The 26,385-nt window shown below is 41.1% G+C and overlaps 3 protein-coding genes across 3 annotated transcripts in view; 2 read left to right on the plus strand and 1 right to left on the minus strand.

Annotated features, from left to right (window-relative positions):
- Positions 1-1,125: 1,125 nt before the first annotated feature.
- LOC127364541 (GATA zinc finger domain-containing protein 14-like) lies at positions 1,126-7,054 on the minus strand. Its single transcript, XM_051402167.1, has 3 exons — positions 6,937-7,054; positions 4,033-6,012; positions 1,126-2,865 (listed from the first exon to the last, which is right to left on the minus strand). The coding sequence occupies exons 1-3, from the start codon at positions 7,052-7,054 to the stop codon at positions 1,211-1,213; spliced, it is 3,753 nt and encodes a 1,250-aa protein (XP_051258127.1). The 3' UTR covers positions 1,126-1,210.
- A 2,278-nt stretch (positions 7,055-9,332) lies between these two features.
- On the plus strand, positions 9,333-15,479 carry LOC127363547 (type I phosphatidylinositol 4,5-bisphosphate 4-phosphatase-A). Its single transcript, XM_051400121.1, has 7 exons — positions 9,333-9,655; positions 10,936-11,117; positions 11,765-11,871; positions 12,349-12,460; positions 12,613-12,665; positions 12,850-12,940; positions 13,230-15,479. Exons 1-7 carry the CDS (start codon positions 9,550-9,552, stop codon positions 13,371-13,373), a joined length of 795 nt encoding a protein of 264 aa, XP_051256081.1. The 5' UTR covers positions 9,333-9,549; the 3' UTR covers positions 13,374-15,479.
- A 150-nt stretch (positions 15,480-15,629) lies between these two features.
- Positions 15,630-26,385, plus strand: part of LOC127363568 (uncharacterized) — a 45,926-nt gene continuing 35,170 nt past the window's right edge. The window contains exon 1 of the mRNA XM_051400241.1: positions 15,630-18,037. Coding sequence (XP_051256201.1) covers positions 17,880-18,037 — 158 coding nt within the window. The 5' untranslated portion in view covers positions 15,630-17,879. The remainder of the gene's footprint in view (positions 18,038-26,385) is intronic.

The raw sequence follows: 26,385 nt of genomic DNA on the forward strand, positions 1-26,385 counted from the left end.
AGGTGGCTGTGGCTCAGAGGTAGGGCGGGTCGTTTCCTAATCGGAAGGTTGTGGGTTCGATCCCTGGCTCCTGGTGCCACATGTCGAAGTATCCTTGAGCAAGATACTGAACCCCAAATTGCTCCCGAATGTGAATGTGTATGAATGTTAGTTTCTGTTCGATGGACTTTGCCATCGCTGCGTGAATGTGTGTGAAAGGCTGAATGTAAAAGCGCTTTGAGTGGTCGGAAAGAAGATTTGAAACACAACACATAAAACATGGTTGTTGCAAACTCGTCAGTGCATTCAATGCAGTAGTAGGAAACTTTGCGTGTGTGGGACTTGCAAATGTGCTTCCCACATGCAGCTTGTCCCTGTTTTGCAGTCCTTTTTTGGAGAGCAGAGGTTGCATCTCCTTATCTTTTGTACCTTTGTGCATACACACACACACACACACACACACACACACACACACACACACACACATTGATTTGATTCTAATTTGTCTATTTTTAGATTATGCGGCTGCAGATGCAGGTGCAAGTCTATGTGTCAAGGCACCCTCTGACCTCTGTATGACCTTTGTTTCTTATGTGCACCATATATGACCACTCCTATGCTGTTTAACTATTTCACTGTTTCAAGGTTTCCCCATGGCCCCCCAAGACCAGCAGGGGCCTGTCCCTGGGGGAACTTGGGCGAACAGTCCCCCCAAGCTGTCCCATAAAATACACATAGACAGAATATACAGTTTCAAAGTTTCAAGATTCCCTAGAACAACCATTTTCCTTGATTTGACCCATATCATCAAATTTCAGGTTGTAAGAATGACATGTAGGCTATTTTTACTGCTGTCAAATGTCAAGACGGGTCCATTTTGACCTGAACAGTATGTAAGGGTTAAATCAATTCACGACCTGCTTGGTGGCAATGAAGGGGGGTTTCTTTTCAGAACCTTAAATGAAGACATTTTGATTATCTCAAGCTTTTAGGAATAAAGTTACATTTTTGGCTCTCACTAAAATTTGAATTGTGTACTCACCACAGCCGAAACGGAGCATTGCTGGGAACCTGTCGAGTCATGATTCCCTCTGTCTGACACCACTCTCCATTGCCCGTCTGGACACTAGTGGTTGTAATTTGTGTGGTTGTCGTGGTTGGTGTAGTGGTGGTTGTTGTAGTTAACTGGGTAGTTGGTGAGGGAATGGTGGTTTGTATCGTTGTAGCCTGTCTAGTGGTAGTTGGTACAGTAGTTGTTGTAGTTGGTGGTGCAGTTGTTGTGGGTGGAGTAGTGGTTGTAGTTGGTGTAGTGCTGGTTGTAGTGGTAGTTGTTGAGGGAATGGTGGTTTGTATCGTTGTAGCCTGTGTAGTGGTAGTTGGTACAGTGGTTGTAGTTGGTGGTGCAGTTGTTGTGGGTGGAGTAGTGGTTGTAGTTGGTGTAGTGCTGGTTGTAGTGGTAGTTGTTGAAGGAATGGTGGTTTGTATCGTTGTAGCCTGTGTGGTGACAGTTGGTACAGTAATTGTTGTAGTTGGTGGTGCAGTTGTTGTGGGTGTAGTACTGGTTGTAGTTGGTGGTGCAGTTGTTGTGGGTGGAGTAGTGGTTGTAGTTTGTGTAGTGCTTGTTGTAGTTAGTGGGGTAGTTGTTGAGGGAATGGTGGTTGTAGTTTGTCTGGTTGTCGTGGTTGGTGTATTGATGGTTGTTGTGGATAAGAGGGTAGTTGTTGAAGGAATGGCGGTTTGTGTCGTAGCCTGTGTAGTGGTAGTTGGTGTAGTAGTTGTAGTTGGTGTAGTGCTGGTTGTAGTTAGCAGGGTAGTTGTTGAGGGAATATTGGTTGTATTTTGTCTGGTTGTTGTGGTTGGTGTAGTGATGGTTGTAGTTGACTGGGTAGTTGTTGAGGGAATGCTGGTTTGTATCGTTGTAGCCTGTGTGGTGACAGTTGGTACAGTAGTTGTAGTTGGTGGTGCAGTTGTAATTGGTGTAGTGCTGGTTGTAGTTGGTGGTGCAGTTGTTGTGGGTGGAGTAGTGGTTGCAGTTTGTGTAGAGCTGGTTGTAGTTAGTGGGGTAGTTGTTGAGGGAATGGTGGTTGTAGTTTGGCTGGTTGTCGTGGTTGGTGTATTGATGGTTGTTGTAGTTGAGAGGGTAGTTGTTGAAGAAATGTCGGTTTGAGTCGTAGCCCGTGTAGTAGTAGTTGGTGTAGCAGTTGTAGTTGGTGTAGTGCTGGTTGTAGTTAGTGGGGTAGTTGTTGAGGGAATATTGGTTGTACTTTGGGGAGTGGGTGAAATGATAGTCGTTGAAGTTAACTGGGTAGTTGTTGAGGGAATGGTGGTTTGTATTGTTGTAGCCTGTGTGTTGACAGTTGGTACAGTAGTTGTAGTTGGTGGTGCAGTTGTTGTGGGTGGAGTAGTTGTTGTAGTTGGTGTAGTGCTGGTTGTAGTGGTAGTTGTTGAGGGAATGGTGGTTTGTATTGTTGTAGCCTGTGTGGTGACAGTTGGTACAGTAGTAGTTGTGGTTGGTGGAGTAGTGGTTGTAGTTGGTGTAGTGCTGGTTGTAGTGGTAGTTGTTGAGGGAATATTGGTTGTATTTTGTGTAGTGGGTGAATTGATAGTCGTTGAAGTTAACTGGGTAGTTGTTGAAGGAATGGTGGTTTGTATCGTTGTAGCCTGTGTGGTGACAGTTGGTACAGTAGTTGTTGTAGTTGGTGGTGCAGTTGTTGTGGTTGGAGAAGTGGTTGCCTGTGTAGTGGTAGTTGGTGGTGCAGTTGTAGTTGGTGCAGTGCTGGTTGTAGTTGGTGGTGCAGTTGTTGTGGGTGGAGTAGTGGTTGTAGTTTGTGTAGAGCTGGTTGTAGTGGTAGTTGTTGAAGGAATGGTGGTTTGTATCGTTGTAGCCTGTGTGGTGACAGTTGGTACAGTAATTGTTGTAGATGGTGATGCAGTTGTTGTGGTTGGAGTACTGGTTGTAGTTGGTGGTGCAGTTGTTGTGGGTGGATTAGTGGTTGTAGTTGGTGTAGTGCTTGTTGTAGTTAGTGGGGTAGTTGTTGAGGGAATGGTGGTTGTAGTTTGTCTGGTTGTCGTGGTTGGTGTATTGATGGTTGTTGTGGATAAGAGGGTAGTTGTTGAAGGAATGGCGGTTTGTGTCGTAGCCTGTGTAGTGGTAGTTGGTGTAGTAGTTGTAGTTGGTGTAGTGCTGGTTGTAGTTAGCAGGGTAGTTGTTGAGGGAATATTGGTTGTATTTTGTCTGGTTGTTGTGGTTGGTGTAGTGATGGTTGTAGTTGACTGGGTAGTTGTTGAGGGAATGCTGGTTTGTATCGTTGTAGCCTGTGTGGTGACAGTTGGTACAGTAGTTGTAGTTGGTGGTGCAGTTGTAATTGGTGTAGTGCTGGTTGTAGTTGGTGGTGCAGTTGTTGTGGGTGGAGTAGTGGTTGCAGTTTGTGTAGAGCTGGTTGTAGTTAGTGGGGTAGTTGTTGAGGGAATGGTGGTTGTAGTTTGGCTGGTTGTCGTGGTTGGTGTATTGATGGTTGTTGTAGTTGAGAGGGTAGTTGTTGAAGGAATGTCGGTTTGAGTCGTAGCCTGTGTAGTAGTAGTTGGTGTAGCAGTTGTAGTTGGTGTAGTGCTGGTTGTAGTTAGTGGGGTAGTTGTTGAGGGAATATTGGTTGTACTTTGGGGAGTGGGTGAAATGATAGTCGTTGAAGTTAACTGGGTAGTTGTTGAGGGAATGGTGGTTTGTATTGTTGTAGCCTGTGTGTTGACAGTTGGTACAGTAGTTGTAGTTGGTGGTGCAGTTGTTGTGGGTGGAGTAGTTGTTGTAGTTGGTGTAGTGCTGGTTGTAGTGGTAGTTGTTGAGGGAATGGTGGTTTGTATTGTTGTAGCCTGTGTGGTGACAGTTGGTACAGTAGTAGTTGTTGTTGGTGGAGTAGTGGTTGTAGTTGGTGTAGTGCTGGTTGTAGTGGTAGTTGTTGAGGGAATATTGGTTGTATTTTGTGTAGTGGGTGAAGTGATAGTCGTTGAAGTTAACTGGGTAGTTGTTGAAGGAATGGTGGTTTGTATCGTTGTAGCCTGTGTGGTGACAGTTGGTACAGTAGTTGTTGTAGTTGGTGGTGCAGTTGTTGTGGTTGGAGAAGTGGTTGCCTGTGTAGTGGTAGTTGGTGGTGCAGTTGTAGTTGGTGCAGTGCTGGTTGTAGTTGGTGGTGCAGTTGTTGTGGGTGGAGTAGTGGTTGTAGTTTGTGTAGAGCTGGTTGTAGTGGTAGTTGTTGAAGGAATGGTGGTTTGTATCGTTGTAGCCTGTGTGGTGACAGTTGGTACAGTAATTGTTGTAGATGGTGATACAGTTGTTGTGGCTGGAGTACTGGTTGTAGTTGGTGGTGCAGTTGTTGTGGGTGGAGTAGTGGTTGCAGTTTGTGTAGAGCTGGTTGTAGTTAGTGGGGTAGTTGTTGAGGGAATGGTGGTTGTAGTTTGTCTGGTTGTCGTGGTTGGTGTATTGATGGTTGTTGTGGATAAGAGGGTAGTTGTTGAAGGAATGGCGGTTTGTGTCGTAGCCTGTGTAGTAGTAGTTGGTGTAGCAGTTGTAGTTGGTGTAGTGCTGGTTGTAGTTAGCAGGGTAGTTGTTGAGGGAATATTGGTTGTATTTTGTCTGGTTGTTGTGGTTGGTGTAGTGATGGTTGTAGTTGACTGGGTAGTTGTTGAGGGAATGCTGGTTTGTATCGTTGTAGCCTGTGTGGTGACAGTTGGTACAGTAGTTGTAGTTGGTGGTGCAGTTGTAATTGGTGTAGTGCTGGTTGTAGTTGGTGGTGCAGTTGTTGTGGGTGGAGTAGTGGTTGCAGTTTGTGTAGTGCTGGTTGTAGTTGGTGGTGCAGTTGTTGTGGGTGGAGTAGTGGTTGTAGTTGGTGTAGTGCTGGTTGTAGTTAGTGGGGTAGTTGTTGAGGGAATATTGGTTGTACTTTGTGGAGTGTGTGAAATGATAGTCGTTGAAGTTAACTGGGTAGTTGTTGAGGGAATGGTGGTTTGTATTGTTGTAGCCTGTGTGTTGACAGTTGGTACAGTAGTTGCAGTTGGTAGTGCAGTTGTTGTGGGTGGAGTAGTTGTTGTAGTTGGTGTAGTGCTGGTTGTAGTGGTAGTTGTTGAGGGAATGGTGGTTTGTATTGTTGTAGCCTGTGTGGTGACAGTTGGTACAGTAGTAGTTGTTGTTGGTGGAGTAGTGGTTGTAGTTGGTGTAGTGCTCGTTGTAGTGGTAGTTGTTGAGGGAATATTGGTTGTATTTTGTGTAGTGGGTGAAGTGATAGTCGTTGAAGTTAACTGGGTAGTTGTTGAAGGAATGGTGGTTTGTATCGTTGTAGCCTGTGTGGTGACAGTTGGTACAGTAGTTGTTGTAGTTGGTGGTGCAGTTGTTGTGGTTGGAGAAGTGGTTGCCTGTGTAGTGGTAGTTGGTGGTGCAGTTGTAGTTGGTGCAGTGCTGGTTGTAGTTGGTGGTGCAGTTGTTGTGGGTGGAGTAGTGGTTGTAGTTTGTGTAGAGCTGGTTGTAGTGGTAGTTGTTGAAGGAATGGTGGTTTGTATCGTTGTAGCCTGTGTGGTGACAGTTGGTACAGTAGTTGTAGTTGGTGATACAGTTGTTGTGGCTGGAGTACTGGTTGTAGTTGGTGGTGCAGTTGTTGTGGGTGGAGTAGTGGTTGCAGTTTGTGTAGAGCTGGTTGTAGTTAGTGGGGTAGTTGTTGAGGGAATGGTGGTTGTTGTGGTTGAGAGGGTAGTTGTTGAAGGAATGTCGGTTTGAGTCGTAGCCTGTGTAGTGGTAGTTGGAGTAGCAGCTGTAGTTGGTGTAGTGCTGGTTGTAGTTAGTGGGGTAGTTGTTGAGGGAATATTGGTTGTACTTTGGGGAGTGGGTGAAATGACAGTCGTTGAAGTTAACTGGGTAGTTGGTGAGGGAATGGTGGTTTGTATTGTTGTAGCCTGTGTGGTGACAGTTGGTACAGTAGTTGTTGTTGGTGGTGCAGTTGTTGTGGGTGGAGTAGTGGTTGTAGTTTTTGTAGTTCTGGTTGTAGTTAACTCAGTAGTTATTGAGGGAATGGTGGTTTGTATCGTTGTAGCTTGTGTGGTGGTAGTTGGTGTCGTGCTGGTTGTGGCGAAGACTCTGCTGTCCTCCTTGTCTACCACATGAGATGTTATGCTCTCATTCCCACAATTGCCAATGTTGCAAGACCATGAGGTTGTATCTCTGCAATCGTGGAAGTTCAGCTTGTAGCGAAGGACTACCTTTAGTATTACAGTGAGGACATGTTATGGTATTAATGACAGCCTTGATACATAAAGGTTGTGGATTGACGTGTGTAACCACACATTGTGTAAGAAGTCAACAAAATGTCACATATTTTCACTTCATTGTGTAATAAACAGCATGAATGCAATATGTCATACAATTCCATTTCATGATGAATTATTAAATATTGTTATTACAAAATCCAGCAGATGTACTTTTTCATGATGGATGTTAACATTTTGACTCTGGTCTAAACAAAAGGAGTAACAGGGTAACAAACTCAGGGACTTCATGTCAAATGCCGATCTAGAAAAGCTCATTCACGATTCTATTTCTAGTAGGAATGCAATAACAATGGCCTTTTGACAGGGCTTCTCAGAAAGACCCTTTAAAAAAGTTCACAAAAAGGTGCAACTCCCACTTTTTTAATAGCCAACCACCAATATGTAATAATTTGTGTGGTACATGTGTACATATACGGTTGACTTGATAAAATCTTGTTTTCTTGAGATTACAGCATTATTATCACATGGTCCAGGTTCCATAGATAAACAACAACAACCTTGTGGAAATAGAAAACTGCTGGAAAAATATAGAGAATCCCCTTAACTTTTTCTTATACAAATACATTTTCTGTAGTTTCTACAACCCAGAAATACTGTTTACTATCAAATTTAAAAAGGTGAATAAATTGGATTAGAATGAAACTGTACGTACCGCCATAGATCCATCTGCATTAGTGTTTTTGGGGTAATAGGTCATCACTGTGCCATAAAAATCCGTCGCCTGGGTGCTGCAGACCAGCAGCAGCAGAAGCAGAGAGAGCGACATCGTGAATGTGTTACTCTCTCAGCATTAAGACAGTGAATTAATACCAACAGGTACTTCCAAAGACTCTCTTTCACTCTGATTCCCCTTTTCTACTTGGCTGTCTTCCACAAGGAAGATTCTTCAAATAAAAATACAACAGTAAACCAGGAAATGGTCTGGTATGAGATCTAATGTGGTTGATATAAGCTTATGAACATAACTGACAAATGAGCAGTGAATACAGTTGTCTTAATTAACTGTCAATTATTGATGCAGAAATGAATGATTTGTTGACAGAAAGTAGAACTCAGATGTCTTGCTTCATCAAACATCAACAAATTGACTAGACTGTATTTGAAGAAAGAGGGAGTAAAATGTTATTAATAATAGTATTATTGGATCGCTAAAAGTGGTCATGGTGCAAAGAATGGGTAGGAAGCAAAATGAGGATAATAAGTACAAGTAATTTTTTAGAGACAGGCTTGTTATGCCCAGTTGCTCTTCAGAGAGATTCAGGAATTCCTTTGTATCTGCTTTTGTTGATGGATGGTTGTTGCACTGAGGATTGTGGTAATGTTTGTTTCCATGATGTTGATGACATGATTGTCATGGTGTTGTACTTCCTTGTATCTTTCCTATATATATATATATATATATATATATACACACTGAATGGTGGAATTTTGCATTTTAGCAGTTTGTTCTGTTTGGACCCTCATGTGAAAACCATCAACCAACATCTGATGAGCAAACCATCCACTTTTATTGGTTGAGTGTGAGAAAATGAAATACAATCCAGATTCACTAACCACAAGGAGAAAGAAACTGATCACATGAGGAGGCTGCCAGTCTGTTTGAACAAAGTATGAAGTGATGTATGAAAAATTAAAAGCCCTGCCTCCCCGTTACCACAAAACTCAGTAACAGGTAAACAATCCAGCTGTCAGGGCAGAAAGATGAACTTCATAAACCCATCAGATTTAGTTCTTTAAAACCAAAACGTAAGCCATTTAGATACCAGAAATGTAACTAAAAAGCCACATAACGAATTAATTAACGAAAGTAATTTCCCCCTGGGATTATTAAGTATTTCTGATTCTGATTCTGACATAAGAGTTAACTCTGAGCCTATAGGACTGTGAAAGGCAAACAGGTTGTTCAGTCATGTTTTAAGACATATACAAATAATCTGCGTCTTTCTGATTTTTCTGCACATTAAAATCCCTAAAATCTAAAAATTTTACGACTTTATTCTCGTAATTTATTACTTTATTCTCGTAACGTTAGGACTTTAATCTCATAATGTTACGATTTTATTCTCGTAGACCTAATATTATGACTTTATTCTCGTAACATTACAACTTTATTCTCGTAATTTATGACTTTATTGTCGTAACATTACGACTTTATTATCGTAACATTACGACTTTATTATCGTAATATTATGACTTTATTATCGTAACGTTAGGACTTTAATCTCATAATGTTACGACTTTATTCTCGTAGACCTAATATTATGACTTTATTATCGTAACGTTAGGACTTTAATCTCATAATGTTACGACTTTATTCTCGTAGACCTAATATTATGACTTTATTCTCGTAATTTATGACTTTATTGTCGTAACATTACGACTTTAATCTCGTTACGTTACGACTTTATTCTCGTAACGTTACGACTTTATTCTCGTAATGTTACGACTTTATTTTCGTAGACCTAATATTACAACTTTATTCTTGTAACTTATGACTTTATTCTTGTAACGTTACGACTTTATTCTCGTAATGTTACGACTTTATTCTCGTAACGTTACGACTTTATTCTCGTAGACCTAATATTACAACTTTATTCTCGTAACTTATGACTTTATTCTCGTAATGTTACGACTTTATTCTCGTAATTTATGACTTTATTCGTAATATTATGACTTTATCGTAATTTCCCCTAATACTCCGTCGTAGGTTGTTTCCTTGTTGCCTTGTCATGTGTCATATGTCTCCCTGTCCTTATATGTTAATCATGTAATTTGTACTTTTAATAAAAAAAGGGGGAAACTCTTATCTTAAATCTTATTTCTTAACTTGTTCCATCTTTAATAAAATATAACAAAAGGTTAAATAGTGACTTCCTCCTTTTACTGGGGACCTCCTATATAACCTTCCCCATATTAGTGTTCGAACGCGGCCCTGACACTCAACCAGCCCCATTGAGCCCGCCCACTCTCCCCAACCGAGCTCGCTCATTGGCCGAGCCCGCTGTCAACCACCGCCGTGACTCAGACCACAAGTCATGTGACTGATGTTTTTGTTACTCCGCTTCCGCCTTCCAGCGTTCTCGCCGTGTCATGTGGACGTCAACCACCCCCGACTGACAGGCTTCTTCTTCTGGGGGGGAATTGAAATCAGCTCAGCGACTCCTCCAGGAAACCTCCACCGGGGATCTGAAGGACTCTCCCCCCCCGCGGCACAGACTCTCCTCCACGGCGTTTCGGAAGGCCGGAGCCCCGCGGAGAGCGATGGCGGACGGGGAACGGTCGCCGCTGCTGTCCGAGCAGCACGACGGGACCACCGGCTTCTCTCCTCCGGGGGGCAGCTCCCGAGGATACCCGTCCAAACCGCAGAGTATGTCCGCTGTCCGTGTGTCACAGCGGCGCCTTGGAGCCTCTTCAGTTCGTAGTTTAAACGACGTTGGCAACTTGTAAACAAAGGGGTTCGCCGTAGTTTGCGTGCTAGCTGGCTAACGTTAGCTGTTGGATAATGAAGTTAAAAGCCTTTTTACACACATTTAATGTTTCTTAAAATGTAGTTTATGAACGTTTTTGTCGGGCTGCCACAGTGTAGGGACACACACACACACATCAAACCGTAAACACACCACAGTTTGTGATATTAAGTTAAAGTCAGTGTTTTAAAAACTGATTTGGGGTCAGTTTGGTTTGTGGACTAAAAGGTCAGAGTTCAGCCAGGATCTCTGTTTGCTGTAACTATTTACATTTTATATATATCTGTCATTAATCTGATCTGATCATCAGAACACTTTTAATCAGCTTTGATTTGCGGCTTTCTTCTTCAGTGTGAAATGAAACAACTCCTGGACACAATAAGCAACTTAAGACGCCACATTTGGCTCTGAGATCATGCGACAGGCCTTTTCACTGCTTCCTGGTGTGTTTATAGACTGAAAGATTAGTCAGTTAATCAATAGAACAACAAATAAACAAGGTATATAATCAGGCCCTCGCTCATTTTCAAGCTGCAACTGTCTGCCTCCTTATTTGGTTTTCTTACTCTCTGAATTACCTCTTTCCTCTTAACTGTGATCTTAAATCCACATTTCCTTCCCTTCCCGTCGTACAGTGGATAAAGTTTGGCCTTTGGGTGTGTCACTCACCGATAACGCCGTGATAGCTGATATAATTGTACCGATACGTGGCTCACTGTAAGCAGATTGTTTGATTGTTCATTATTACGACTTAATGTGGCATTAAGGTTGTAGGACGTAGTGGAACCACCAGTTTCAATCAATAGATCTGCTCTAAAACCGTCTGTGTGTCTTCATACGCAGAGTAAATTGACTGAAATAGGACCATAATTCACTAAATGAACTTAATGCTGTATGGAAGAAGACTTAAAACTAGAGATTGAGGCCATAAACTCATTAGGAAACTGTTTACTGAGCTCAGAAATCGAGTGAGAAGTCGGCTCATTTCTCCCTAAGAATCAATACTATATGACTGGCCATTACAAAAGAATGCAGGTTTCCACTTATACTGTGAATGGTAACAACTAAACAGTCCAGTGGAGGCTGATGGGAGTGTCATTTTTTGACCGTATGATGTTCCTCGATGGAAAATCAAAGTATCGCCAACGTTATTATTTATTATTTTGTCCCTCTCTTTTAGGTTTGGTGCCGTTCCCCAGCTCGGTGGTCCAAGGCGAGCCTCCGCCCCCTTACTCGCCGCAGGGCAGCCCGGACAGCGGCAGCGCTCCGGTCATCAGCTGCCGGGTCTGCCAGAGCTCCATATCCGTGGAGGGCAAAACGCACCAGCACGTGGTGAAGTGCAACATCTGCAACGAAGCTACGGTGAGTCATACCGAGGTGGAACCAGACACGGGACGTTTGACTAATGGATTTGGCACCGAAACCCTGAATAAACAACTATTCAGGGTTGCCCGAGCATAAAATGGTGAAACAAAACATTTTATCCCACTTGTCCACCTTGTTTTTCCAGTGTTTCTGTGTTTAAGAGTATTGATTTTGCTTCTATACCTAGCTTTTAACCACGGTGTGCTTTGATTCCTGTATTTCTGCGTCATACTGCAGCATTTAAATTATTAGTAACTAGTGTTAATAACAGTTTTTTTATCTAATAAACATTAACGCATCAGGATAGATTGACGATTTGTAGGCTTTTTACCACGTTTGAGATGTTTTTACAGATTTTAAAACGTCTAAAAGGTTGAGTGACTGCGGCCTGCAACCATAAAATATCAGACTGTTGTATCGGGTGTCACATTTCACCAACCAGACACGCTCTCAAGAAGCTTTCCCATCGTCTCAGCTGAGATGATATACAAGATTTCTGCTCATTAGATGGAAATTAAACCTGAGAACTATTTTAAAACTCAAAAATGAAAAAAAAAACCCCGAACACTCAAACTGAAAAAAAAAGTTGTTTTAGGTTTCTTATCCGTCCTCTCTTTTTGTGTCTTCGTCCCTTTTCTCCGTAGCCAATAAAGAACGCTCCTGTCGGAAAGAAGTATGTCCGCTGTCCGTGCAACTGTCTGCTGATTTGCAAAGTCACGTCGCAGAGGATCGCCTGTCCAAGACCGTACTGGTGAGACATAGAAAACAAGTGTGGGATTATTTTTCACCCGTCTCAGCTTTGCCTTGTAATCGCACCATCTGTGCAGAAGGAGCTCGTCACCCACCAGCCATTCAGCAAAATACAGTCACGGGTGTGATCGTGTGAAGGAGCTGCTGTTGAATTCTACTTGTACAGCCGGCCTGAGGAATTATTTTACGCCTGAAAAGAGAATTAAAGGACCCAGTGTGTGTGGTTTGTTTGTGGTGTCTTTATACCAAAGAAACAACACCTTAAATACAATAGTGTAAAGCTGGCAAACAAACAAAAAAAAGTATTGGTATCCAGCCCTAGTGAAAGGAGAACTCATTGTAATCAGGTTCCTGCAAATAAAAGTGTGGATGCACAAAATTCTGTTTAATTTTCTCATATGAAAATGTGTGTGAAAGTGTAACACCACCAGCTTTTAGTTTCGTACTTACTTAAAATTGTTTTTTTTTCTTCTGCCAGTAAACGCGTCATCAACCTGGGCCCAGTTCACATCGGCAGGGACAGTCCTGAACCACAGCATCAGCCCGTTGGCATCCGGATCATCTGCGGACACTGCTCCAATACATTCCTGGTAGGACACACACACACACACACACACACACACACACACACACACACACACACACACAGAGATGACAACACTGACCGCCAAATTTCACTTCTCTATTTAGTTTTAATCCCGCAGTCATCGACTGATTCACACTTCCTCTTTCTCTCCTCCAGTGGACGGAGTTTTCAGACAGGACCTTGGCCCGATGTCCACACTGCAGAAAAGTGTAAGTGCCTCAGCAATTCTTTGTGTGTGTGTGTGTGTGTGTGTGTGTGTGTGTGTGTGTGTGTGTGTGTGTGTGTGTGTGTGTGTGTGTGTGTGTGTGTGAACCTCCTCCGTCTTGTGACAAAACAGTCCCCCGAAACACTTTTGTTTTGACCGATTCATTATCTTCTGGCTTTTATTTCCAGCTCTTCTATTGGTCGGCGGTACCCCAGGAGGAGGAGCCTGCTGTGCTTCCTGCTGTTCGTCGTCCTCGTCGCCTCCACTGCCGGACTCGTGGTGAGTGTGTGACGCTATTTGAGGAATTGCAGTTTGTAATTACTTGGAAGAACTCCTAAATTGTTGGTAGTACATCAAACTAGTTTTGATTTGATTGTTACCTCCGCCAAGAGTTACTTCTCCTTCTCATATTGTTTCATTTGATTGATTTTTCGAGGCCTAAAGAGGTGAAAGTATTTAGCTCAAAGTCCTAATGAAAAAATATGATTACCTTCTCTTCCTTTAATCCTCCTGTAGCCGCTCAGATTTCTGCTTCAGAAACATTTAACATCTACGTCTCTGCCTTCAGGTCGGCACGTGGAAACCCGCCCAGAACTCTAAAGGGATCTACGTTTCGTGGGTGCTGCTGATCCTGCTCGCCCTGTTCACCATGGCGAGAACCATCTACTGGAGGTGTCTGAAAATCAGCGACCCCATATCCAACATCACGTAGACACAGGGAAGGAGAGAGAAAGGGGGAGGGGGGGGGAGGAAAGGGAGGAAGGAGGGTGAGAGGGCTAGAGGATGAGGATGAAGGAATCCGTGAGTCCCCGTTACTAAATTTCACAGAGAAAGTGAACAAAAGCTGCCGAAGAGTGAAGACAAAGAGAGATTAGTAGGTGTATTTGAGATATTAAAAATAAAACTCCATGTTAAATTAGATTTATCATAAATATGAGCTGCCAGTTTGTCAAAGACATGGAGTTTATTCTCCAGTGTCTTCAATTCACCATCACGCATCAGGGTTAGGTTTTTTTTTACACGTTTTGATGAATGGATAAAACTAAAAGTGTGTTTGAGATAAAGACCGGCTGAACAAAAGAGAGCAAGAAAAACTTGAAATATTAGTTTCTGCCCCCGTAGATTTCTTCTAAGTTGGACTAACATGTTGTTTCGAAGCCTGATGGTGCTATTTTTCAATTAGAGCTGCCAGCAGCTGTTATGTTCACAACAATATCTTTTAAAAGGGTACATTTAACATTTTTGTGCCCCAGAATTATAAGGATTCATTGTTTCCTCAAGAGAAATAAAAAAAAAAGTAACAAGATTCAGGTAAACTGTTTTATCAGAGGAGCCTTGGTTTGTTTTGAGGGATGAACGCAGTGCAGGAGGTGTTTTAGTTGGCGTTTAAGTTGTGTACTCATACCAAATGGGAGCAAAACAATAATGAATCCTAATCAAACTGTTGGAGGGACGAAACAAGCTTATTTTTGTTTTTTTTTAAATGAAATTCATTTCAACCTTTGACTCTTCATTCTCTGTCACTTCTTATTCTCTCTGTAAATCCAGACTGAAGAGGGTTTGTTCCAAACTCAAGTGAATCCCACGTTACTGCTTTCAAAATGAGAATTAAAAGATAAAATAAATGACACTGAAGACAATGAAGATAGATACCTCTCTTACGTCTGTAATAGTAAATTTGCTGCCACAGCTATTAGCTCCATAGTTAATGCACAGTCCTGAGAGTGGTATCGATCTTCTCATCAAACTCTTGGCAATAAAGTGAATAAGTGTATTTCCCAAACTATTCTTTTAACAGATACTTCAGCGATTACATTCAAATTGAAGCTGATTTGTTTAAGAAATCTCTTCAGTCAGTCAGTTTTTTTTGGGATCACCATATGAACAAACCACAGAGTACCGAAAACATCTCAATAACCACATAAACTCAAAGTGCACATATCATTTAAATACAGTTTTATGTTTCAAGGAATCACATATGCGTTTTGTTTTTGGGGGCATTGCTCATTAAATGGAAAGATTATTAGGGTTAAGTGCTTGAATTAACTGCTGTAAATGTTTTATTCACGCAGGAGGGCTTTCTTACATCCTGAGGAGTGTTTATGTGTGATTAAAATGTGCTATTTTCACAATATTTAAAACATGCTTGTGGTAAAAAAAAAGCAGAGACGATAGACGGGCATTAGTTCAGAGTAAGTGGCATCATTTTCTTTATATTTTTTTGAAAGTTAGTCTAGTATGTCAGCGTTCAGATCATCTCACACAGGGATTTAGGGGCATTCACTTTAATTTACCTATGTGTTTTTCATATCAAAGATACTTAAAAGTTCTAGGCTGACAAAATGATAATTCAACATATAACATACTTCAGAAGTAAACTCTTCATATTCCGCTAAATGCTTTTAAACTGAAACCTGCAAGTTTTACCTGTTTGAGTCACTGATACAAACCACTTGAAGCACACACAGGGATTGGTTTATTTATTTATCTTCTCTCTTTTTAAATCACATCCGTCTTATTTGAATCAAACTGAAACGAGCTGACACGCTACTAAAACCTGTTCGTGTCTCGTTCTCTGTTAAAGTGTAAATATATATTCAGTGGATGTTGATTATTTTTGGTCTGTACAGAATTATCAGAGCTGTTGCTTCCCTTGTGGCTGATTAATGTAAGTACCCGCTGACTGTGAAACATGTTGCACTACATTGTACTGATGTACTACTACTGTATGTTTTTGTCAATATTATTCCGGTGGATGGATTGTTTTTTTGGTTTTTTTTTGTATAATGTGAAGCAAAGTAATACTTTTAACAAGGTCCTCTGACTCAAATGTCTCTTATTTTCAATTATAGGTGATATGTATGACGGGTTGTGGTGATTTTTGTCAATGAAATACTGAATATTTAGTGTTTCCAATACAAAATATATACAAGAAACTAAGACCGCCAATATTTAAAGTAACATTTCTTGTTTTTGAGTTCACAGTGAACCTTCTCAGTAAATAATGGCCCCTGTTGGTCCCCGAAAGCTAAAACCAGCATGCATGAATCACCAAAAAGTTGGTCGGTTGTAACAGTAAAATTAATTCCTCGGACACCTGCAGACAGGTAAAGGTTACAAATAAGTAGGTAAAAACAAACTTAAACAAACACTAACTACAGAGAATACTGTTAACAAATGAGAATTGAGAAAAAAATGAGTGAGCTTCATACATTATTTTTATTCTTTATTATTTATGCTTTACAACTTTAACTTTATGTGCTTAAATTGTTTTTATTGCAACATATTTAAAGACTACATTAGTACGTTTTTTTTTTAAATTCACATTATATTTTTAAATTTTAAATGTGTTTAAGAAGTAAATAAACAACTTTTTTTTTGACATTTTGGTTCACTCGACAGTAGAGAGACAGAGAGAGAACAGGGAGAGACAGAGAGGCAGGAAAGGGGCCAACCAAGGCCACTGCAGGACTCTGGTAGGTGCTACATGCTCTACCAGGTGAGCTTCCAGGGTGCCCTTCCACTTTTCTGCTTGTACTTACTGCTGAGAACCACTAGAGGTCTCCATTCAGTGGGGCAGTGAGGTAGTGGACTCCATCAGAGCCCAGTACAGTTTCACAGTCCTTTTCATTACATTGATCAACTTTATTTCCCCAAAGCTTTAGAATGCAACAAACCTGTTTCCTTTGGTGACACTATGACCTTTTTATCTAGTGAAGGGCTCCGGAGCCACATCTTGCTCTCAAGCCTCTCCCCAGTGGCTTTTTCTGGTTTTGACAAAAAGACATTATATGGAAATGAAAATATTGTTGTAGGCCTAAAGTGCTTATTACATTCTCCAACTGTAAACATGTATACCTAATAGAATAAAAAAAGTATTAACAATTCGTCAACTAAAATCTGTGTCATATATTAGACCTGATGCCTTTTCCGCTATATGTTGTGGAACCTCAATAGCGGTGGCCACTGGTCTTGAGTCTCCCTATGGTTTCCAAATCCAAAATAAGAAATGTCTTTAATTGAATAGTGCGAGCAAATACCAATCGCCTAACTAGAATCAGAATCATGTTTATTGCCAAATAGGTTTTTGCTAACAGGCTAATTGTTAGCTTATTAACACACCTGTCAATTTATTTCTGTGTATGTCAACTCTGAAAAGTTTCCCAAGACAAACGGCTAGGACGCTGTTTGTTTGAAGAGTTGAGATATTAGTGTGTGTACAAGAAATTATCTAAATTACATACGTGCCACAACAAGGAAGCAAGTATTCCCGAATTATTCCGAGAAAATGAAATAATTCCGGAATACTCAGAAATCCAAAAATTTTGGTGTTCCGGAACACCTGGATTCTCGGATGCCTGAAATTCCGGAATCCATGCTTCCTTGTGCTGGCACGACTGGATTTTAGAAAACAGCACAAGGAAAACTTACTAATAAGTGTTTTTTGTTGGGTTTTTTTTGCTCGTTTTATTAGAACTTACACACACGCATGTCTTATTCACCCTCTCTTGCCCTCAAGACTCTCTTGGTTGCTTCCTTCTCTCTCTATCCCTCTCTCTCTCTCTCTCTCTCTCTCCCACTCTCCAGCTGCTGGCTCAGAGGGACGGGTATAGTACCGGGCAGCGTTTCAGTCTCGACTCAAATCCCGCTGAGCTACTAAAGGCTTTAAGAGCCATCAGAAATCTGAAACACTTGAGTTCCTGAACACCTGGGTTCTGGGACGCCTGAAATTCCCTAATACGGGAATATCAAAGGACTTGGGGAACTGGAAAGATTTTCAGACTCTTGCATTTGTTTATTTTTTGTTTTGTTTTTGCGTTTGTTTTTTCATCCACTATTACAATCGGAGGTTAATGATCTGTTGCAAGCCCGCTGTGGAAGTGGATCTGCCTTAATTTTCCACAACTGCGGGAGGATTTCCTACCTCAGGAATTCTTTCATCTCAAATGACATTTGGAAAAAACTTGAGGATTAAAAACCCTTCCTTTTAAACATGGAAATAATTCAAACAAAATAGCAAGAGAAAAGTCCTCTTCTTCACTATGTACTTGTTCATTTTGGGACTTATCTTTGGATTTGACACGCTTACCAACCAACAAACCTGACTGACTCAAAAGTAGACGTGTATGTGTCCATGTGTGTGACTGAAGACGAGACAGATTAAAGTGTGCGCTGTATATACATCTGTGTGTTTGTATTTGTATGTGTACTTTTGGCCATGTTGGAGGAGAAAAAGTCCCGGGGCTCTCGGCAACAGGGCTCAGCGGACGCAGCTCACCCGAAAACGCCAAAGATCAACACCAGCACCCCTAACGTGGCTGCGGGTAAAACCAACCACATCTCAAACAGCAACAACGCCATCAACCCTGCATGCCGGTGAGGACAAAAATCTTTGTGTTATTATCTGTGTGCAAGAGAGTAATCCAACATTGCATGCAACTCACTTTGACATTGTTTTATTAATGTCTTTACACTCGAGTACAGCAGGAGTTGTATGAAGGTGTACTGAAACCAGCCAGGTTGTACTAATTTTCCCCTACTTTAGCTTATGTGACAATCTTGATACATATTTATTTAAATACCTATTTGCTTTAAGAAACACAATGAACATGAGGAAATAGCTGACTTAGGGAGGAATGAGAACTTTTAATTCTTCTAGAAACTAAAAGAGAGAAAAAGTTTTAACTAGTAAGCAGATTTTAGCTTCTGTCGGGACAGACGGACTGACATGAAATCAAATCACCTTGTGGTGGCGTCTGTGATGCTGCCAGCGGAGGGTTCAGGAAATAAGCATGATGAAATCTTCACAGTGATTTCCTTTGTTGTTGTGTCAGCTGTCAAAACCTTGATAAATGTTGTCTTCCATCCACAGTGAGTCTATAGGGAACTACATTCCTCTGTGGCCATGTGTGCATATGGAGCAATTAGCAAGTGTGAAATAGTCCTATGGTATTAACCCTTGCTAGTCCCACTGGCCCTATAGCTAAAACAAGAAGACAACTGTGTGTATGAGTATTATCTATGTGTGTGTGGGCACCTCATCTGTCTAAATCCAAGGCTTTAAAAGTTTTCTTCAGCTATGCATATCATACATACTGTCCGGGAACAGAGAACTGACAAACACATGTTGCTCAGTTTTGGCTGATGGCAGCTTGTGATGGGACCAGCTATAATTGCTTGAGGCCTATGTGATCCAAACTAAATACAGAGAAGTACGCAAAGCAAAAGTGTTTATGGATTTGTTATTGTTTATAACTCAGGAAATGAAAGATGTAGTACCTTTTCCTTCAAGTTAGTCTGCCAGTCTGATTTCATTCATTTCAGTTTGTTTGATGTGGTTTAGGTCACAGTTGTTCTTCACCGAGAGATTCATTCGTTAATTCATCCATTCAGCCATCTATCATTAATTCATTCATTCACTGATTCTTGCAGTCATATATATATATATATACATAAACAAGATAATTCAGTCATTTACTCATTCATTCCTGCACACAGCCATTCATTCACTGGCCACTAAAGATGGAAAACTATGCCAAAGCCACAGACCCATTATGGTGAAAACTAGAGTGTTTCAGTTTTCTGCTACTTCTACTTTATAATTTTACTCCATTACATTTATTTGACAACTTTACTTACTTTCCAGATTTTATTGATGCTTGGAAGGTGAGGGTGAAGTGATGGAGTTGTGACTTGTAACAGCACTGCTAGATGCCAATAAATCCTACACACTGGACCTTTAAGAAAATAATTCATTAATAATTAACCCATGCCTTTTACAGACTATGTATACCCTGTGGTATTGCAACTTTTACTGACATAATAGATCCTAGTACTTCTTCCACAACTAGGATAGTATTTTCTATATATCGACAGTTGTTTCACCAATAATCAGAGAGCAATACAGTGATAAGTGGGATCTTATAATTGTAATTCTTGAATTAACAATATCCATCTTTAAATGTGAGGTTGTGCAGGGATTCAGCTTTCCAACTTCGGTGTCTTCCATAAAGCATTTGCATTTGTGTGACTCTACTTTCCATTAGTGTTAAAGAAAAAGGTGTCATGCTTGATGTAAAATAAAATACTAACAGCGATTATTTCCTTGGTTGTACGATGTCTTGAATGGTGAAACCAAACCAATAATTCCAAACAAAGCTTTTAATAGTTTTCCTCGGACGGTGTGTGTGTGTGTGTGTGTGTGTGTGTGTGTGTGTGTGTGTGTTACCATCCCATGCCTTGAGGCCATTATGGGAGAGAGTAAATCTGATTTACCTCCATGTCCTCCTTGTCTCTATTTTCAGGTTATATCATAGCTCTGTCATCTGATGCTTGTATCACATTTTATATAAAGCCTGATTTACAGCCACACACACATACAGGGTTTTGGGGTGTTTCTATTCCTCGTTGGTGCTCTGTTATGATTTATATTCGTGTGCCAGCCTGTCGTCTATATTTGAGCTGTTCATTTGGATCTCTAGCCATCACCTCTCTGTCTCACATTGGTGGCAAAGGTTGAAGTTATGATGACGTGTCATTTTGAGTCAGCAGATTCAATTCTGTGGTGTTCGCAGCTGACGAACAGCTACTTAGTCAACAAGTCCTTTAAATTAGAGACAAAATTATTTGTTTGTAGCTGACCTCCACAATGACTTTTCTGAAAAGAGTTACAGAAAAGAGTTACTATAGGGCGTTGTTACCTAAATGTAAATATGTGTCAACATTGGGCACTTTCTTGGGGGTATGGTTTCTAATTCTTTTATTTATTTTTTATTTGCACCTACACAATATAATTTATAACAATGTGCAGGAGAGGTTTGAAGCCAAAAAATGGCTTATAAAGATACCTCCCCTTAATAATGCTAATCAGCAAATCCTTAAGTCGAAGTCAAGTCACAAGTCTTCATTAGCAAATTACAAATCAAATCTTTCAGGTCCAAATTCTGACCATAGTGTATATGGCATTTTTTAATTTTTTATTTTAAACCCTGTGTTGATAAATAAAACTAGTAATTTTGCTTGTTTTTTTTGTGCTTTTTTGGTCACTTTGGTGCAGCAGAATAAGCTGTTGTTAAACATAACATACAATTAACACAAACAGATACAGGACAGAGGTCATTGCTGTAGATACAGGGCAGAGATCGCAGCTGTAGATACCGGGCATAGGTCAGTGCCGTTTTTAAGATTTTAACAATTAGGGCATTTCTCCCTTTTGACTGGTAATGTTTTCAGGTTTAGAAGGGTGATCAGTAGTTTAGTGGTTCAGGTCATCCTAGAAAAAGTCCTAGAACACCTGGAAATTTAATTGTCAAGAAAATTTAAATGATTTCTTAAAAAGAGTGAGAACCCTGTTGAAGTTGAGCTCAGCTGCAACCTGAAGTTACACTAAAGTAGGGGGAAAATAAGCTAAAAGCTTCTTCAGTTCAAAAACACATTGACCTTGTGCTGCATCTCTGCCATAATGTTGTTTAAGTCACGCACACATTTAGCCTACACACTCACCATATGACAAACACCTCGTAAATTTTTGAGAGGGTTTTGGGTTTCTGGAATGTGACGGGTGTGATTGTGACAGTGAGTATGTGTTAGAAAGAGAGAACAGGTGGATTTAAAAGTTCAGCTGCTGCTTTTTCCTTAATTTCGTTTCCCCGTTTCTGTTCTTTTTGCTCTTGCTCATCATTTCTTCATCACTCTTTCTCTTAAACGTATAAACACGCCTCTTTAAGTTCACGCCATCGTGTTTCAGTGTCCTGTTCTCTACTCACTGTGTTCTTTCCCACCTGTCGACCGTTAACACTTTAACACGACGTTCCGCACAGTCCTTCCTCCAGTCTCGCTACTTTTACTGGTTCCACTGCTTCAAGTTTAGCATCACATGTCAGCCAGAGAAATGTTCTTGTCATGTGCATCATCAACTCCAATGACTTGCATATAAAGAGGCTTCTCATATAACCCTTTTGAAACGCAAAAATGCAATGGGAAGCGGAGTGCTATCTGCAAAATGGGCTCGTAAAAAACAGGCAGCAAGGGCAGGATGAATGAGCATTACGCCCTCTCTCCACGCCATGCAGCTCTAGCGGTCCTATTAGCTGACTCTGCCAGACTGGGAACCTCCAAATGAACAGTGTGGCCAGTAAAGTTAGCTTGCTGCTAATCATAGCTCCATATTTACCGTACAGACATGAGTGATATAAATCTTCTTGTCTACGTCTTGTGCACCGTTAATGAGTTCCCAACCAACCTTTAGAAATTGAATGAACATGCAATCTCTGCAGGAGAATCATGAGTCAGTGACAATTCGGTTGCTTTCCTTTCTCCATATGCAAAGTCATGAGTATGATGAGCCTGACTTGGTGCCCAAGATACCTATATTATAAGATGCTGCCGGTTAAATACACCCAATATAGAGGAATTCTTTTTCAGCAGCTCCAGTTTGAAAAGCAGAAATGTTCCACTGAACTAAAACATCAACAGCAAGGATCCAAATGGCATGTTGAGTGTTTTGGAAATACAGCCACCTCAGTACAGATTTGTGCTAAACTGTACACTTATGAACTATTAGCGTTGTGTGTTTTGAGCCGAGCGATCCCCTGACGATCTGGTCTCTTCGTGTTGGAGTCCATTAGCTCATCCAGTTGTGAAGGGACTTTCTGGGTCAACCAGGCAGTCCTGCCTCAGAATCAGGTTATTTAGTGTGATGACTTTGGACAAGACTTCCTAGTACAAAGCTGCAAGTCAGTGAGCTTTAAATTGGTTGTGTGCGAGGAAAAAAGGGAGATGGTAGAGAGGCTAAAGACAAGCTGAGAAACTACTGTTGTGTATTTGTTGTCAAAAAGGAATCATCTTAAATTTGAGAGTTTCTTTGCACATAGAACAAGAAAGTAAAATATAAATCTTCAAGTGCCCTTCTCTCTCATCTCTGTGTTGCCTTCTTTGACTTGGTTTATATATATTTTTAGTCTCCTTAAATAGTAAGTCTTGAAGTAAGCTTGCCATATCAGTTGATACGGTGTCAAGTATATTCTGTGGGTCTGAGACAGAATGACACATACCTCAACAGTGATGAAAACTGTGCTCAGCTGCGAGTGAAGCCGATTTGTGATGATGTAACCTGAACTGGACACACACACGCACACATTCACATTCACACTGTGCTGCACGATGCAGTATCGCTATCATTTTCAGCTGTCCGTCTCATTCGAGCTGCCTGTGAGGTCAGAGAGAAAACATGCAAAAGATTTTACATGAGAGGTTTCAAACGGATGACCTGTCTCATTTCTCACACTTGTGGCATTTACAAGTAGTCGTGTACCTTCTTGCGTGACGTACTGTGTTTCCGGTAATTGCCCAAGTGACATTTGAAGGAGCGTCCCAGCGAAAATTTATCTTTTGATTATCTAACAGACACCTCCTTGAGGTTTGTTGAGGTCGTTAGCTACTGTGAGGTTTGGAAAGTTGTGGTGTGTAAGCACGTTTGTACCAGTTTGAGGTACTTCCTTTCTTTAGGCTTTTAAAGTAACTTTAATGTTGTGTCACTTCCTCTCAGTCTCTTTGAATGAAGTTTTGTTACTGGGGAAATATCGTCGTAGGTTCATCCTAATATTGTCACAGTGGGTTGTTGTCTTGTGTATGTCGTGTTTTCATTCAGTCAAGTGTGATCCTATCGCCACGTCACCCACTGGTTTGTGGAGTACCGTTTTGAAGCCTTGAATTCTGCGTTTTGGCCGCCGCCATGACAGTGAGATGGACCCCGCGCAAGTCAGTGGACATGATGTACTGCGAGTTGATCTGCGCTCATTGGCTGCGCAGTTTTGACCCGTACGTAGCAGGAAACAATGCCGGCTCGCCTGGTCACACACACAATCTCGAATTACAGATAAACAGTTCACTAAAATATGTTTCTGAAACGATTTGAAGTGAGAAATAGGCAAGTAACAGAATCTTCCTTCGTATTTGATCAGCACTGCCTAGTTTGACAATTTGATCTGAGCTTATAAATGAAGTGAGTAGTCAGCTCATTTCTCTATAAGACTGCATGTTATCTGTCCCCTGCTGGCCTTTACATAGAATGCAGGTTTTAAGACACTTCTGTGTTGGCTTCACTTCACAGACTCAGAAGCTCTGTCCATTAAATATATTGTCAATGATTCAGTCGTGTCACCTCGGTGAGCTAGCTAGTTTACTAGCTTATGGACTATGAACATAACAAAGGACATAATAAAGCTAAATGTTCATTCTGTGAAGAAGAAGATTAGTAATGCTTTTTATGCCACATTCCTACACTACAGATGTAACTTAAAAATAAAAACATCAGACAATTGTTTCCTCAGTCTAGGTGGCAGGAGTGAAAAGTTTCAGAATGAGGGAGACAGTTGATGAACAATTAGATACAAAATGGGATGTAGGCTCAACAGGATGGGAGCGTACCTATGTTCCCCGGGTCCTATGTTCCCCGGGTCCTATGTTCCCCGGGTCCTATGTTCCCTGGGTTCTATGTTCCCCGCTTTGTATGGGACCGGGGAACCCTAACCCTAACTCTCAACCTAACCTTAGCGGGGAACATAGGACCCGGGGAACATAGGACCCGGGGAACATAGGGATGACCCCAACGGGATGATCTTTTTTCCTGTATATTACCTCTTTTCATCTTCACTCTAAACAAGTTCAAACACAAGCTGACGTTAGCTTTGTCAGTTGGTTCTGTTAATAGTTACGTCTGGCAGATGGTAGGTGTAGATATTTAGCAACAACTTATCTCTATGTAAGATGTAGCTTGTGTGGTGTAACCTGTTTTTATATAGTGATGGATAAATCTCCACGCAGTAAACACTTGGGTTATAACTTGGCCAAGTGTGATCTTTCTAACAGCTGTTGCAACTGGCTCAGTGGTAGCCTTGGGACTGGAGATTAGGATGCAAGCCACATTTGAGTCATAAAAATGAAGACTTGAAACTTGACCGTTCGACCTTCGTAGAAAAGAAGCATTTTACGTGATGTTTCGTCTTATTTAAGTCCTCGAACAACAAAAATTAAAATAAAACAAAGCCAGGTAGACTCGACCTGACCCGAAACTTTAAATTTGACTCCAATGGTCTTTAAATAAATGTTCAGTATTTATCACCAACACATCCAATGCACATATAGGATGTATACCGAAGTATACATAAAATGATAGGTTGGAACCACCACTATAAATATCTCATTGCATCTCCGGGCATCCAGTCCAAGGACCAATAAACTATCTCCCTGTGTCAAGACTTGCATTGCACACGCAGATGTCCAGACCTTGTGGTGCTGAGTGACTGCAACTCTCTGTTGGAGCCAGCAGTGATTTATTTTCATCAGCGCTTATTAGACCGTCTGCTAACTGCTCCTCAGAGGATGGTTGCAGCTCACGCAGTATGCATGCGCACACACACACACACACACACACACACACACACACACACACACACACACACAATACATACACAGCAACACAGACACACAGGGAAGCTTGTAGACTTGCACAAATGAATTGAAACACCCCAAAAAAGTTGTGTTTTTATGTCACTTTTCCACATATGTTGAATGAAACTTAGTATATATTCACACGCTTACATCCTTGTCGTCTTTTAAGGACCTCTACTTAAATAATATAAAACAATATTTACTAAATCAAAGATACATTATGTAAGAAAAAAAATGTAGAAAGAAATTATCTCGAAGACTTTAAGGAAGATGTAATTTTAACCAGATGATCCCCCCTCATCCTCCTGTCTTCCTTCAAATCATCCGTCAAAGATTTTGAAGCATATTAAACCGCCAGTGCCGCAGAGAGATTTATAACCCTAACATGTGCCGCAGCAGGGTTTGCCTGGTGTGGGTTACCGTGTGCACTCGCTGTCCTTCAGTGTGTGATGGTTTTTAAAAGTCCGTCTGTCACTGGGCGTGTCACAGAGGGCTCAGGGACTCCCCTGGAGGGGCTGAGGTAACCACATAACACGGAAGCTATCAGTCAAAGGAGGCTGTGAGGGGGCAGCTAAAAGGGCTGATAATTAGGGTTTTAACTGTCCTACAGCACATAATGACTAAATTACAATCTGCACACTGTCCATAGATAGATCATTTTAATGATCTCCAAAGAGGAAACAAGTTTGGTCATCCAAGCATGGGAAAAACCTACCTAGAAAACTTCACAGTCAACTTAGCAGAAGACTGCATTGGGTTTAGGATCCTACGGGTCCCAAAAAAGATCTTGCGGAAGTCGATTTTAACTTTGCTTTAAGTGGGAGTGGGCAGTCAAAAAATAAAGTGCGAGTCTCCGGATTTAACCTTATTAAGACGCATGAAATTCTACTGAAACAGCAGCTGTAGCTTTAATAACACAAACCGAGACTTTAAAATATATATATTGGACTGCTTAGTTTAATGTATAGAAAACTCTATATGACTATTATTATTTAATAGTATGAATTTCCCATTAAAACAGGCACAGTATAAGAAGTTTTCTACCACTCTCGCTTTGGTGTGTGGGCTAAAGGTTCAGTGCCTCGCTCTGCGACATCTCGTCAAGCCATCGTGTTGGGATGGTAAAACATTCTTGTGTTCTTCCCTGCCCACATTTCCAGTTGTGCCAAGTCAAAGAAATAGGAGCCATGTTTTTTTTGGAAATACTTCAGGGTTGGAGACAGATACTAATTTGAGATTTTCACATTCCCTGTCAATCTTGGCGGCGGCCAATG

This window comes from Dicentrarchus labrax, unplaced genomic scaffold (assembly GCF_905237075.1).
Source record: "Dicentrarchus labrax unplaced genomic scaffold, dlabrax2021, whole genome shotgun sequence".
NCBI classification, from domain to species: Eukaryota; Metazoa; Chordata; class Actinopteri; family Moronidae; genus Dicentrarchus; species Dicentrarchus labrax.

What these genes read in the sequence shown, in the direction of transcription:
- LOC127364541 (XM_051402167.1), bottom strand. Translation starts at nt 7,054, where the DNA reads ATGTCGCTCTCTCTGCTTCTGCTGCTGCTGGTCTGCAGCACCCAGGCG. An exon ending in AGATGGATCTATGGCGGTAC is followed by an intron (nt 6,013 to 6,936) that starts GTACAGTTTCAT and finishes ATAACTACTGAG; the next exon opens with TTAACTACAACCAGAACTAC. An exon ending in TACCAACTGTCACCACACAG is followed by an intron (nt 2,866 to 4,032) that starts GCTACAACGATA and finishes GTCACCACACAG; the next exon opens with GCTACAACGATACAAACCAC.
- LOC127363547 (XM_051400121.1), top strand. Translation starts at nt 9,550, where the DNA reads ATGGCGGACGGGGAACGGTCGCCGCTGCTGTCCGAGCAGCACGACGGG. An exon ending in ATACCCGTCCAAACCGCAGA is followed by an intron (nt 9,656 to 10,935) that starts GTATGTCCGCTG and finishes CCTCTCTTTTAG; the next exon opens with GTTTGGTGCCGTTCCCCAGC. An exon ending in TGTCCACACTGCAGAAAAGT is followed by an intron (nt 12,666 to 12,849) that starts GTAAGTGCCTCA and finishes TTTTATTTCCAG; the next exon opens with CTCTTCTATTGGTCGGCGGT.